Genomic DNA, 14,678 nt, shown 5'->3' with positions numbered 1-14,678 from the left:
AGATAGAAGTTGGGGTGTGCCAACCCATAACCCTGGTTCAGGGCCTGGGCAGCTGCAGGGTTGGTCAGCCTGCTAGTTCTTCCCTGTCCTCACCACCAGGGTGAGCTCTCCAGCATTGCCCTGGCTAGTTCATCCCTTGTATTGATGATGAGCCAGGGGCAGGGCCAGTTCTCCTGCTTTCAGGCCCTCAGGGTCAGCTCTCCCACATACCAGGCCCAGCTGTGCCGTGCTGTCCCACATTCCCGGGTGCTGCAGCTGGTAAGGGGGAGGGGTAAGCTCACTTGCCCACCACAGGTGGCAAGGGCAGGGGGCCGGAGAGTGTCTTTCCCTCACCCTCATCATCACATGGCAGATGAGAGGGGTGTGGCCAGCTATCCCACTATCACACACTCAGGACCAGCTCACCTGCTCTTCTGCCAGAAGGATCAGTTCTACTGTGTTGCCCATGCAACTTCCTTGAGTTTGATATCTGATAAGGGGAAGAATCGGCTCCCTTGTCTGTCACAGGTGGCAGGGGTAAGGGGAGACATCTCTCCCCCACCCAGCAGCAGCCCAGGCCCAGACATCACCATGGCCCTGGGCTGCAATCAAGCCAACCATCTCAACCTGCTCCTCACAGCTTTCACCTCTTTACATAGGCCTCTGTCCACAGGCTAGGAACCATTCTCTCTCTCTCTTTCTCTCTTTCTCTCTCTCTCTCTCTCTCTCTCTCTCTCTCTCTCTCTCTCTCTCTCTCTCCCCTCCAATACCACACCATACATTTGTTCATCATAATAGTGCCTGTCTGCCATTGCTGCAAGGTGCCAGGTGGGCCCATATTTTCTCCTTGGAGCCTAGGGTGGACCTACCCAGGCCTGTGTGTGGGTCTCCTTGTCCTGCTCCATCCATCATGGCGGTGGGCAGGACAATGTTTCCTCATCACAGAGAGATCATGATAGTGTCCAGCTGCCCCGTGCCAGAGGGTTCCTGGTTGGTGAGGAGGCGTTGCTGGAGTCCCATTGAGGCTGGGACTAGAAACCCAGGGCTGCGTTTGGTTGAGTCCTGCCCACCCCAGATGTAGGGCAGAGCTGTTGCCACTTCTGGACTTTCTTGGCTTCAGAACCATGAGGCAAAACAAACTCCTGTCCTTTGTGAGTTACTCAGTTTCAGGCATTCTGTTATAGCAACAGGAAATAAATGGGGAGCATTGAAATAAGTAATGGAGCATGGCTATACAATACTTGACTATGTGGAGGCTGTAGTCAAGCTGAGTAATGGGCCCAGGCTGCAGCAGTGTTGGAGTGAGCGCCAGGAAAGGAGCTGGTTGTCATATGTAGAAAACTTGGGGCAATTCTGGGGAGAGCTCAGGAAAACACAGGACTAAGGACAGTGTGGGAGTAAAATAGTTGTGGCTGTAAGGGAAGGGAAGCAAAGACGTCTGTCTTCCCTGACAGAAGGGAAGCAAAGACGTAGGTAGAGATGAGGATGTCTTTCAGGGACGTGGAGGGAAAGTCACCCTACTACACAGCTGCAAGGAAGGGGGCTGTATGAGCTCTTTCTCACTCTGTGGAGACAAGGGTGACAGCATGGTGTATCTGGAGGAAGAGCCACCTGTCCTAGACACTCCCTGGCCATGCTCCCTAGTAACTTCTGGGACGCAACAGCAAAGGGGTGTGTAATGCTGGGAGTCATAGTTAAGCACTGAAACTGGGGAAATTAGTGGCCTGGTCATGCAAGAGTCAAAGAGCATGGCCAACAGAGATTGCCAAGTGTGTGGCCGAGCCGCTGTTTGTGAGGCAGGCCAGGGCAAGCACAGATGAGGCAGGTCCTACTTAGCAGAGCAGTGGGGAAAGGCCACCAAGCAATTTCAGAGCCTTTGAGTCTATTTCTTTCAGCCAAGACCCAGAACCCTAGAAGGGGTGACTGGTTCCAGGGGACCGACCCTCCAAGGCTTTATCACTTCTAGTGGCCCAAGGATTCTGCTCCTCGAATCACATGTTGGTTCTACTCAGCCACTCCCAGCTTTGGCTCAAGTGTATCCAGATATGGCTCCGGTCTCAAATCCAAACTACCTGATCAGCAAACCCCGGGCAGCGTGCTGTGCCTCAAGTGGGCTCAGATGTGCCTTCTACTGCTGCTGCAGAGGACACAATAAGCAGATGCTAGAGGTACCCACTCAGTAGGTGAGCAGAACGCAGGGGCTGTGAAGGTGTATAACCCACCAACTAAACATCAAAAGACTCACTGGACCTTCTGGGGGCGACACTGGAGACTTGCCAGGATAGGAGGTGGCAGTGTAGGGGTGGGTCTGCACCTGTGATCCCACAGTGCAATGAAGACTTCTCCTCCCCTTCCCCCTACAGTAGCCACATAGATTGAATGCCCAAAAGATGTGGGAACAGAGCTGCCTACTGTTTAGGGAGCCCACCTCTATCCTGTGCCTAGATAACTCTAGATTTTTAAGATGTAATATCGGTTCTGTTGGGTGCTATCCATCCTATGGTCACTTCTGTCTTTGGGAATGAAAGTGTTTACCCTAAGCCTGTTCTGCTTTTACATCTCAAAAGGTGATGGCGTGTCCTGATTTTACAGCCTCACACTTCACAGGGCTTTGAAGATGATTCTGGAACTAGTTGAGAGGTGGAGATTATTAGGACAAAATAAATGTATCTTTCATAGCAAGAAGTACATGAATGGGGGACAAAGAAGGAAGGCTACAGTTTGAGTATGTTCCACCCGAGGCCCATGTGTTGAGAGCCTGGGCCTATCAGGAGGCATTTGGTCCATGGAGATAGAGGCTTAAGAGTGCATATGTTTTCCTCGTGGGAATAGCAAGTCATCCTGAGTGTTTGTGGCCTGTTCCTTTTCCCGTGTGCATGTCCCTCCTCTTCCTTCTGATTTCTCATAGGTCCGAGCCCCATAGAGTATTCCTCGAAGGTAACATGCTTCTGGAATTTTGGACCACATGAAACGCTTTCTTTATAAATTACCAAGTATCAGGCATTCCTGTTACAGTAACAGAAGAACTAACTTCACACAAGGGAGAATAGTTAGTTGACATTTTTCTTTCTTTGTTTCTTCTTTTTATTTTATTTTAGAGACAAACTCTAACTATGTAGGTAGACCTGGCTGCCTGGAACTTGATATGTAAACAGGCTGGCCTCAAACTCCCAGAGCTCTGCCTATCTATGCCTCCCAAGGACTGGGATAAAAGGCATGTGGCATCAAATATAGGTAAGGAATTGAGAGTTTGAATAAGGAATGTTTATTAAATAAATGAATCATCAATAATTCTTTAAAGCAGAAGTATATGCTTTGCAAAAGATACCAAGAGAAATAGATGAATAGGAGAAAACACTTGCAAAAAACCCCAGAGTTAATGATACTCAAACATAATATACAAAGAACTCAAAATTCAGCAATAAGACTACCCCTTTAAGGTGGATATAATAGCTGGAAAATGCCTTACTAAAGATGACATACAGGTGGCAAAGAAGTGTGTCACAGATAGTCAACTTCACATACCACTAGGGACCTGCACATGAACTCATCTACCACACATCCTTATAATAGTCAAAATTCAAAAGACTTAAATTCCCAGACATTGTTGAGGATGTGAAGTGACAAACAATCTTGTTTATTACTGAGAATTCAGAATGCTATAGTCAATTTGGAATATAGGAGGTTTCTTACAAGACTATATTTTCATGGCATACATTCTAGCAGTACTTTGAGCTTCTCAGGGTTTATCTAAAGGATCCAGAAGCATGCTCAACATTAAACAACAAAGAAAAACAATGTTTACACAGATGCTTATAGAAGCTGTCTTCAAAATTCACATATGCAAGCAACCAAGGTACACTTGAGGAAGTGAATGGATAAATATTCCGTGCTATGTCCATTCAATAGAATAGTATTCATTGCTAAAAAGTAGTGAGCTGGCAGGCAATGAAACAACAAGGAAGACGCTTAAGTCTGTATTATGAAGTGAAAGATGCCAACATGAAATGCTACAGACTGTTGGATTCCAGCATTCTAGAAAAGGAAAAAACGGAGACAGTAGAAAGATCCATCATTCCTAGGGGTTACTGGAGATGAGAGGATTAGTAGCTGGTACACAAAGTGTTATCAGTCACTTCTGGCTTCTATAACACAGTAGTATAGATCCAGTAGCTTAAACCAAACGATAAATCATTTCCCACAGTTTTGGGAGCTGGAATTGTCAAAGTCAAGGTGCCAGTAGATGTGTTGCCAGTGAGAGCGAGTTTTCTGATCCGCAGTCCAGTGACTGTGGGAGACTCTGATGTGGGGTGTTGGTTGCTGGGGAGGCAGAGGACATATAGGAGGCGTCTGCGCTTTCACTTTGAGCCTGTATCTGCTCTGAGAAAAAATTCTGTTTTTAAAAACATAATAATATTTCCACGGCTGGAGAAACAAAACCATTTCTTGTTTGTTTCCCTCTTGTCTGGGCCAGTATCTATATCACATATCAGTTTCCACAGAGGCAGTGCCATTCATGGAGCCCAGAGCACAGCCCTTCTCCTGACAGAAAGATCACCAACCCAGGTTACAGGCTGTTTTTGCTGAGCGGGGTTACTTTCTGCAGAGTAGCCGAGCCGCCCTCACCTTCCACCCACGTGAAAGCTGAAGCACAGGGAATTTGATAGGGCAGATAAAATCGTGCGCCTACAGAGGAAGCAGAATACCCGTGGCTCTCGAGAGTAACCTTACTTCCCGACACCAGAAACACTCAGGTCATAAAGATAGGCATCATGGTGAATTTCCAACTGCAGAAGGAAAGACCCAGGCCAAGGAGGAGTGAGTTCAGAGATTAAGGATCAAATAATGTATTTACAAAGCCTACTTTCTTGTACATCAACAAATAAACAAAAGGCACATTTCCCTGTTATTTTATTGTGCTCTGCCTCCATATTGACTTCCCAATAGATATTGATTTGGACTGCCTGTTTTATAAAATTGTTGCTGGTCTACCATTACCCTGGCTCACATTTTCTAGAGGACTTTAAAGAAATTCCTTTTAACAGTTTATCTATGAAATTGTCCTAAGAAGGAAACCCACTAGAGAAATTTATGACTATGACTGGCAAACCTGAAAAGTTGTCTGATACACAGTACAGGGTTGATCAAAAGATTCTTGTATTGTCTGGTCATGACAAAGCTGAGTCAAGATACAAACTTGGAAGTGTGGTATGCAGAGCAGAAACCTGAGACTGGAATGACCAGCACACAGCACAACGCAATGCCTATGGTCATCCACTGAGAAACGAGCTGGGATTCACTGTAAAACAAGAGACCTTGGTGGTCTAACCATTGAGAGTGGCTCAAGTGGGTGCCTGGAAATGATAATTCATGTCTCTCAGTGAACCTGGTAGCCAAACCCTCCAGCCATCGGATTCTGTTTTCCATCTTTCTTGTCTTCTCTTCTCTACCCACAGCTCCTTCCTACATCTAGGTTAAGTCATTTGGGGGCCCTTGCTACTGTAAGAGCAGCATGTGCACCTGCTGCATGAGTAGCATCTTCCCATTGGGGTGCAGAGCACTGCCTGATTCCAGCCAGGCAGCCTGGAGTCACGTGGGGCGGAGGTCTGAGACCCAGCACCCAGTGAGTTAGCCTGGAGTCATGTGGGGCCGAGGTCTGAGACCCAGCACCCAGTGAGCTAGCCTGGAGTCATGTGGGGCCGAGGTCTGAGACCCAGCACCCAGTGAGCTAGCCTGGAGTCATGTGTGGGCCAGGACTGAGAGTCAGCACCCAGTGAGCTAGCCTGGAGTCATGTGTGGGCCAGGATTGAGAGTCAGCACCCTCAGCACCCAGTGAGCTAGCCTGGAGTCATGTGGGGCTGAGGTCTGAGACCCAGCACCCAGTGAGCTAGCCTGGAGTCATGTGTGGGCCAGGACTGAGAGTCAGTACCCAGTGAGCTAGCCTGGAGTCATGTGTGGGCCAGGACTGAGAGTCAGCACCCTCCCCTCTGTTGGGAAGCTTCTCTCCTCCAATGCTCTATGAGAGTTTGCAGGACTGGAAAGACGGTTTAACAGATCGGAGACCACTGCTCTTCCTGAGGATCTGAGTTCCAATCCCAGCACCCACATTAGGAAGGCTCAAAACTCCCTGTAACTCTTGCCCCAGGGGATCTGACACCTTCTCCTGGCCTCCTCAGGTACCTGCACTCAGATACACATTCTCATACATAGACACACAGGTATACATCAAAAATAAAATAAAATTCTCTTTTTAAAGAAAAGAATTTGCCTGCTGGTTATATTTCTTATACTTGTTTTTTATTAAATTTTGAGATAGTGTGGTGTTACGTAGTCTGGGCGGGCCTGTACCCACTATATAATCCAGGCTGTTCTCAAACCTATTGCGATCCTCCAGTTTTAGCCTTCCAAGTGCCAGGATTACAGGATAGACACAGTGCACCACACCCAACCTTACCTTTATACTTATTCATGATACAAGATTCATTGACTACAGCTGTTTAAACACTTCTTTAAATTTTACTTTTAAAAATTAAATTAATTTAAAATTGAAATAATAACATCACTTTTCCCGTTTTTTTGTTTGTTTGTTTGTTTCCCCTCCAACATCTCCCACGTTCCTCCTCACTCCCTCTAAAATTGACGACCTCTTTTTGCTCATCTTGTCTCTGCCTATGTGGGGTTGAGTTCATCTAAGTACGGCTTTTGTACACATGATTTCAGGACTGACTGTTTTGCACTGGATACCCCTGCACCGCCTGCCCAAGGGAAGATCTTGGAAGAGGGGGCAGAAAGAACCTGGATGCCAGGCAGTCAGCTGTGACGTCCTGTCTCCTAGAAATGACAGGGAAGGCCTGCCTGAATAAATGTCTTTTACAGCTATTTAGGTAACACATGTTTTCTCCACTTGAGAAACTGTTTCTAGATTTTCATAGTTTGGAACCTGTTTAGAGACCATCATTCCGATGAGGAAAACTACAGAACACCAGAAGCTGTCTTTCCGATGTGTCTGTCTGTCAGCGGGTGGATTGAGTGAGAACGAAAGTTTTGGGGAGTCAAAGACCCAAAGTCAGAGGATGACTTTGGAGAAATAACAAACTTCTCTGACCTCCTCCTCCGCTTCCTGTCTCCCTTCCCCCTCCCTTAAAAAAGCCTTATTGATTTCGTGGTGGGAAGAGGGACAGCACACAGGCACCGCTGATGTGGAGAGCGGAGGGCAGCTTGCTGTCTCTGTCAGACTTAGGACTGCTTGCAAGCACCTTTACTGCCTTAGCTATCTTGCTGGCCCCATCTAGCTGCTTCAGGTGGGGACAGTGTACAGAATCCTGAGCACGCTGGTATGGTGGGCGCTGTGACTTCTCAGACGGACTCCCCGGGCTCTCTATACCCAGTGGGCACTTCCGCTAAGAGGAATTCTGAAAGAAAAAAATAAGGGGGGTATTTTTTACCTAATGGTTCTTGGGAAGTGACTTTTAAACGAGGGTAGATTGTGTGGGGGTGGGGCGGGGCGGGATGAGGGTGGAATATTCCTTAACACCGTCAGCAGCTGTGAGGTGAAGGCAGAAGGATCAAGTTGGAGGCTCACCTGGGCAGGTTACACGAGGCTGCCTCAAAATTAAAAACAAAAGCAAAACAAAAAACAACAAAACCCCTCACAGAAAGGGTCAATAACGCTTCTACACCCGTCTTTCTGTCCACCTGTTTCTACACAATCCTCTGCAAACTGTCCTTTGCCCTAGCTAACCCTGGGGACCTTTTGAACACATACTGATGTACGTAGCCCGGAAACGTAGGGGTTTTGTTCGTGCTGCTCCTGGTGAAGTTAGGAAGCCCTGGGAGGGTTCTGTCCAAAATGTCCTGCCAGCTTCAGGTGGAGCTCTGTAGTCTGGTTCACGAACGGAGGCGAGCCATCGTCTGGAAGCTCCTGGTTTCAGGCCGCAAAGCGCAAGGGCAGGGCGACCGCTGGGGTCTGCTGCTGTGGGCTCACCAGGGTTCTCCAGACTGTGGCTGCAGAAGGTGCGCTTGCATTCCACATGCCTGTCCGACACGCCTCCCATCCCACTACTTGTCAGGGGATTATCAGAACCAAGACTCGCTAATGAAGAAGCCCATCCCCACCAACTTGTTGATTCCTAGACGGAGGGACTGCAATTTATTAATCCCATAGAACATAGTACGGACACTTAACACGGCAGAATAGAACTGGCCAAGGAAGCGGACGAGCCGGGCGTTGGTGGCACATGCTTGCAATCCCAGTACTCAGGAGGCCGAGGCAGGAGGATTGCTTTGAGTTCGAGGCGAGTCCGGGCCACAGAGCGAGCTCAAAAGAAATGCAATGTACGCCTGAAGGGGTCAAACACCACTCGGGGAGGAATGGGTGGGGGTAGCCGGGGTGGCGGAAGGCAGGGCGGGCGGGGCAGGGCGGGGCGGGGTGGACAGGGTGGACTCGGGGCGGGGCGGGGTGGACTCGGGGGGGAGCCTGGCTGCAGGCTCCCCGGGCGACTTCCCTTTATAAGGGCGTCTGCTCCTCCTGCCTCCCACAGACACCGCAGGCGGAGCCAGGTGTCGCGCCAGAGATCCGGCGGGCCGAGGCGGTGCGGGAGCCTCGCACGTCGGGGGCGATCGCGCCATGCCCGGAGCCGAGGAGGCGCTGGACCTGCCTGCGTGGAGCCGCGCCCCGGACCCGGCCCGGGACCCCGGCCACAGGTGGGTACTCCCCTGGGGCGCCACGTCTTGTGGCCTCCTGGATTCCAGCGTCATCTCCTTCCGGGACTGGCCCAGCCGCGGTGTCCCTGCGCCCATACCTGGTTCCCGCCTCCAGCTAGTGGCCACGTAGAGAAAGTCCCTCGCCACGCCGGCCGGCAGAGCAGCGCCCGGGGTCGCCCAGCTCTGGAGGAAGGCAGTGGCCGCGGGTGGGGACGCGGGGGCGTGGCGGGAGAACCCGGGCCAGGCTCACACAGCCGCCGCGGGGCCTGGGGCTGCAATCAGAGCGCTGGCTGGAAGGGTAAAAGGCTTTGGATCACTCCAGGCTTCCACTTGGGGGTTGATGTCCCTCGGGGCGGGAAATGGGCGAGCAGTGGATCCCCTGTCCAGCTCCTTCTAGACCCCGGAGCCCTGGAAAGTTCCAAAGGCGGACAGAGAGCTGGCCTTGCACCCTGACGGTTTTCCCAGGTAAGGGCCCTGGAGAGAGATGAAATGTTATTAGGTTAAAGTCCTGGTGAGGCTTTTTCTGGAGACAGGACTCTGAAAGTTCCAGGTTGACTACACTGGAGCCTTCTTCCTACCTTGGGCAGGCCCACGCTAACTACATGCACTTAGTTAAATAAGGCCAGTTTTTACCTTCCGGAACAAACAGGCCTTTTCTTAGGTGGGAGGGTTTCGGTGTGGTCAACCCTGGTTTCTCCAGCTCTATGAAAAAGCGTTCAGTCAAGCCCGATGGCTCTGCCAAGAGGCCCCTCCTATGTACTTAAACTTCTGCTGGCCCACAGTTGAGCCAAGAGGAGAGGTGGGGACAAAGTGGCCTTTGGCTCCTGCTTGCTGCTCTTAAAACAAATAGTGGTGGGCTGTTAAAGTTTTCTAAGGCAGCCAGGAGCAGCTCCTGCAGTCCCAGCAGGGTGCTCTCAAGGCCACCAAGGAAAAGTGAACCAGAAGGGAATTTACTTAGTCTGTGATCATTTCCGAGTGGATAATTTTCTGCAAGGGTAGCATAGATTTCCCAGAACTTTGAAAGACCGATTTTGAATTATAAAACCTACATTGGTGGGGCTAGAGAGGCGGTTCCCTGTGAGTTCAAAGATGGGGTCGGAGCAGCAACAACCAGGTAAAAATACTCAGCGCCTGTAATCATAACACAGGAGGGGCAGGAGACAGGACCCCAAAGTTCACTGGCCAGCCAGTCTCCTGACCAATGGGAGACCATGTCTCAAAAGAGGCCTGCTTCGTTTCTGAGAATGACTCACAAGGTCGTCCCCAGAGGCACAACACGTGTGCACACTTTTGCATGTAAACGAATATACACACATTGGTAAAAAAAAAAAAAAAAAAAAAAGGTTCAACTTTGACAACTGTAATGGGTTGTGAGTGTCACATCAAAATGACTAATGTCTTACAATCACAAACTACCTCTCTGAAGTAGACGAGCTTATTTGTAATTGGCCACATGGGTAGAAGTTGTGCACCCTCTGCTCTGTCTTATCCCTAAAGGCACTGTCCTCAAAAGTAAGGCGCAAATGCCTTTGCGTTCATGGGCTCGCTGTGTTCATATTGGGTTCGATGCATAACCTTCAGTTTTATTTTCATTTGACATTTTTCCTAGCACATTTCATTCAGGGCTTAAATGGTTTTTTGGCATATTCTGTGTCTTTGCAAGCTGTGTGCATGGCTAAAGGGCACAGACTTGATGTTCATGGAGACAGAGTTTGAAGACTTGCAGATGTGAAATATACCACAGGCAGGTGCCTGGCTGTCCAGTGCTAGTGGGGAGATAAGACCATGTTGGTGTAAACTGAGAACAGAAGGGAGGTGATGCAGGAGGTGGAACAATTGCCAGTGGCTACCAGGATGCAAGTCCTGTAATTTTGTGTACAAGGGACCAAGGATGCAACTCTCTCTGGAAGTGGGTTGTGAACTCTGCACTGCCAGGCGCTGCTCATGGTATCCACGGCATTCTACACTAACAGCACGTGTCTGGGGCAATTTATAGGTTTTCCTTGTAGAGTCTGAGTGCTGCTAAGATTTTCGCTCATCTTCCTCTTTAAATCTCAAGACGTGTTAAGCTCCTGTTCACCTGAACTGGCCCCTCCCCATGGCACACCGTTCTCACTCAGCCTTCCTTAAGCCAGGTCCTACGGCCAGGATCTGTTTATTAAATGGGCACCTCTCATGTAACCTCCAATATTGAGACTTTCACATTCTTCTCTTTCAAGGAGGTTGATTTTTATTTATAAAAAATGTCACAACACTGAAGTCTGCCAACAATGGGAGAAGACTTGGAACACATTTTGAATGGAACTCTGGGGAATGGAGAACTGAAAGTCAGGGGCCACACAGTTGGAAGCTAATCTCTCTGGCCAATGGCTTCCCCATCAGTGACATGAAGCCTAAATTAAGACTGTTTTTCTAACTTAGTGGAAAAAAAAAAACAAAAGCTGACAGCCAGGTGGCTTCTTGTGGCTGAGGTTTGTGAGTAAAAACAGTTGCCAAAGAAAGCCAACTTGGCCCTAAAACTTAAAGTGAGCCATGCTCAGCTTATTGAGTTTAATTTCTCAATATCACTTCTTAGGAATGAAATGACTCTTTAGAGCACCTGTGTGTGTGTGTACATGTGTCTGTGTGCATGCTGTGTGTGTGTGTGTGTGTGTGTGTGTGTATGTGTGCTGTGTAAGTGCCCATGGGAGCAGAAGGGGGCTTCTTATCATTTGGAGCTGAGGTAATGGGTGACAGCCAGGATCCGTACTCGGGTCCTCTGGAATAGCAGCAAACACTTTTAACCTTGGTGCCTCTGCTCCAGCCCCAGACACTTAAAAAAAAAAAAAAAAAAAAAAAAAAAAAAAAAAAAAAAGAAGCAGAATACAGCATTCTATTCAGTGTGGGTTGTGTCCATCTGTGTTCACTTGCTTCTGCAGCCACTTGGACTTCCCCTCCCAAGTCTTTTCCAACCCATCTGAAGAAGAAACCCTGTTCTGTTGTGAGCCCGTTGCCGGGCTCTTTCTCCCTTAAGAGGAAAGACTTTGTAGGCACAGGTGTTCAACTTCCTCCCTTCTCAGAAGGCTGACTTCGTCTCTTCTCTGTCAAAAGTTATCTTTTTTTTCCTTTCTTTGAAATATGTCTTCATGATTTCAGCTAAAAATTCCTGCTGGGTAGTAATAAGTAACTAACTCATGAGGCCAAAGATTCTGGAATATTGTCCTCCATGTTCCAATTCTTGAAGACCCATGGTTTAAATGATGGACTTTAAGAGGGAAATCCTATTACCCATGCCACATTTCCAAGAGATGTGGCCTACCAAGAGACTCACAGGCTTGGTGAGCAGGACATCAGAATCAGATAGTTGTTGAAAACTTTAGGAAAGAAAAGGTTAGTTAGGGCAGGCCATCATTGCATCTGTAGTCCTCCCCTTTCACAGTCTGTTTTCCCGAGAAGCAGTGACTCCCTGCTTCCGTGGGCCCTAGGGAGAAGATTCTTCTTATGTTTTCAGAAAGAGTGTGACTTGTTGAGAAAAAGCACTTTGAACATGTGCATCTCTACTTCTGCATTCCTGGTAGTCTGAGGCAATGAAGAGGAGAGCAGGGATGGTTTCACAGGAACTCAGCAGCACAGCTGTCTTCAAGGAAACCCTGAAACTTGTGCGTGCTCCTCTTCTGTTGAGAGGACTGGTGGCATCGGAAAGCCCCTTTGGCTTCTGTCAGGGCTCTTCCAGGGATCTAGTGACCACACACTTATCTTTCCAGAGATATACCGAGAAGGGAACCAGAGTTTACTTTTTTTTTTAAATAACCTCCTTGACTTGGGCAACAGTTAACTTCTCCTAGAAGACCAGGAATTCACGAGGAAATTAGTTCGTAACAGGAAATGGAGTGAAGAAGTCACATGGGAGTTGTCAGGAGTGGACAGTCTTCATTGGCCAGACTGGCCCTATGACACTTGTCCTGGGGCCCACATAGCCACCATTGTGGGACCCCACATTTACCCATTCAGACTTAGCCTCTGTCCACTCTGTCTTCCCACTCATAACACACGAAGCAAGGGCAAGAGGGTAGCTGCTTCCTTGATACACACTAGACACCTTACTTTAACCTTAATTAAGTTACTTTAACTTGTGATAGAAACTAAATAATTGTCAGGTTACTCACCAACACTGAAGAACATAGAGAAAACATGAGGAAAATTAAGATCACTTAAGAAACACTCCCAGAATCTTGTGGGTAGGCAATGCTTTGTTTCTTTTTGTTTGCTAGCTCTAGATGTTTTGAAATGCTGACATATGGACACAAACACTGACATTTTCAAAAATAATGGGACTGTACTATATTTATTTTATAACTAAAAATGTAATAGGTATTTACTGGTTTATACACAGTTTCAAGCCTGGTTGCAATGAATAAGTTTATAATCATCTTAATAGATAGCAATGACCAAATTTGCAGAAAAAATACATAAAATGTTGGTTCCTCAATCGTACAAACACTCATAGATAATGAACAGAGTGCCTTTTAGTACTTACATCTCTCCCAGTAGACTTCCCCCTGTATTTGATACAGGAGAGTTAAGCTGGATTTGCACCGACCTGATTGCTATAGGAGTTCAGGTAGTAAATGCCCACCTGCTTTCCAGACCCTTTGCCCATACCGGGCTGTCTTTTTCTTATTAATAGTTAGGGCTATTAGTAACCCCGCACCTATTAGTTACTATCAGCAGTAAGCTTTTGGCTGTTTCAGTATTTTGCAGACCTTTCCCAAAACTTCCTTTTGACTCTGCTTGTCTGTGTGTGTGTGTTCCTGTTTGTGTGCATTTACATGGATGTGAATGCACAGGGGAGCCTCTTCCTCAGTCATGCTAAGCTTTTTGTTTACTGAGACAGAATTTCTTGCTAAAACCGTAGCAGTCCAGTTAGCCAGCTTATCCAGTTAGCCAGCTTGCCCAGAGGGCCCTACTTGTGCTTCCAGAGTACTGGGATTACAGATGGCGCTCACACCCGCCTGGCTTTTGTATGCTTCTGGGGATTGAACACTGGTCCCCTCACTTGCTCAGGGAGCATGTTATCCACTGGGCCATCTCCCCAGCCCACTGTCTTTTGACTCTTTGAAGTGTTAAACTTGGAGGCCGTGTTGTTTTGCCAGTCATTCCCATGCCTTCTGAGTGTCTCTGTATTTAGAAAGACACATTCTTTTTCTAAATTTTATATCTGATTTATTTTTTAATGCAAACATTTCTTTTGTTGTTGTTATTGTTGTCTTTTTTTGTTTTCTGTTTCTGGGAAGACTATTTGGTCAAACCAGCAGATCACCGTGTTAGTAATTATCAAGTTGATTCTATAAATGAAACAAATCAAAAACAGAATTAGTGAATAAAATAAAGTAGTATTTCTATCAGGAAACTGGGCACCTAAACCACCTAGAACCTTCTAATCATCCTGGCTAAACATGACTTTATTATTTCATTCATTTGCTCTTTCTAGCACTTTCCATTTTTGGTTGTTATGTAGTTAATATTACTGTTGCTATGCTTTGATTTTAAAGGGCACTGACTGAGAAAAAGTTTATGTAGCCAGAGTAGTTGCTTCATTCATTGATTCATTTCATTTCTTCCAAGTGATATTCATTGAATACCTACTGTGTGTTAGGTAGTTTATACCTACTGTGTGTTAGGTAGTTTGCTGCATGCTGCCAGATACAGTGGAGCAGGGCTTAAGGAAACACTCAGAGGAAAACCAGTTGTGATATTGAATCAGAGGAAAATAAAGGTTGCAATAAGGAATAGAAAGGCCACTTGTTGTAATGGGGGCATGAGTAGCTGGGCCTCTCTAGGTGGGCTGTAATCCCAACTATTTGGGAGGCTGACGCAGGAGGATCTCTAGTTCAAGACATGCTCTGGAAACAGTGAGTTTAAGGCTGGTGTGGACAACTTAGTGAGACCCTACGTCAAAATAAAAAGTAAAAAGAAGGTTGGGAGTGTAGCCTAAGAGCACTTGCTTTCCATGTTTA

The 14,678-nt window shown here is 47.4% G+C and overlaps 1 protein-coding gene across 1 annotated transcript in view; it reads left to right on the top strand.

Moving 5' to 3' along the window:
* Window positions 1-8,605: 8,605 nt before the first annotated feature.
* Window positions 8,606-14,678, top strand: part of Mcoln2 (mucolipin 2) — a 44,963-nt gene continuing 38,890 nt past the window's right edge. Inside the window, exon 1 of the mRNA XM_027395915.2 lies at window positions 8,606-8,682. Within this exon, the coding sequence (XP_027251716.1) occupies window positions 8,606-8,682 (77 nt within the window). The remainder of the gene's footprint in view (window positions 8,683-14,678) is intronic.

The sequence above is a fragment of the Cricetulus griseus genome (assembly GCF_003668045.3).
Source record: "Cricetulus griseus strain 17A/GY chromosome 1 unlocalized genomic scaffold, alternate assembly CriGri-PICRH-1.0 chr1_0, whole genome shotgun sequence".
NCBI classification, from domain to species: domain Eukaryota; kingdom Metazoa; phylum Chordata; class Mammalia; order Rodentia; family Cricetidae; genus Cricetulus; species Cricetulus griseus.
The sequence above is the reverse complement of the archived record's forward strand: the minus strand, read 5'-3'. Positions and strand labels throughout refer to the sequence as shown.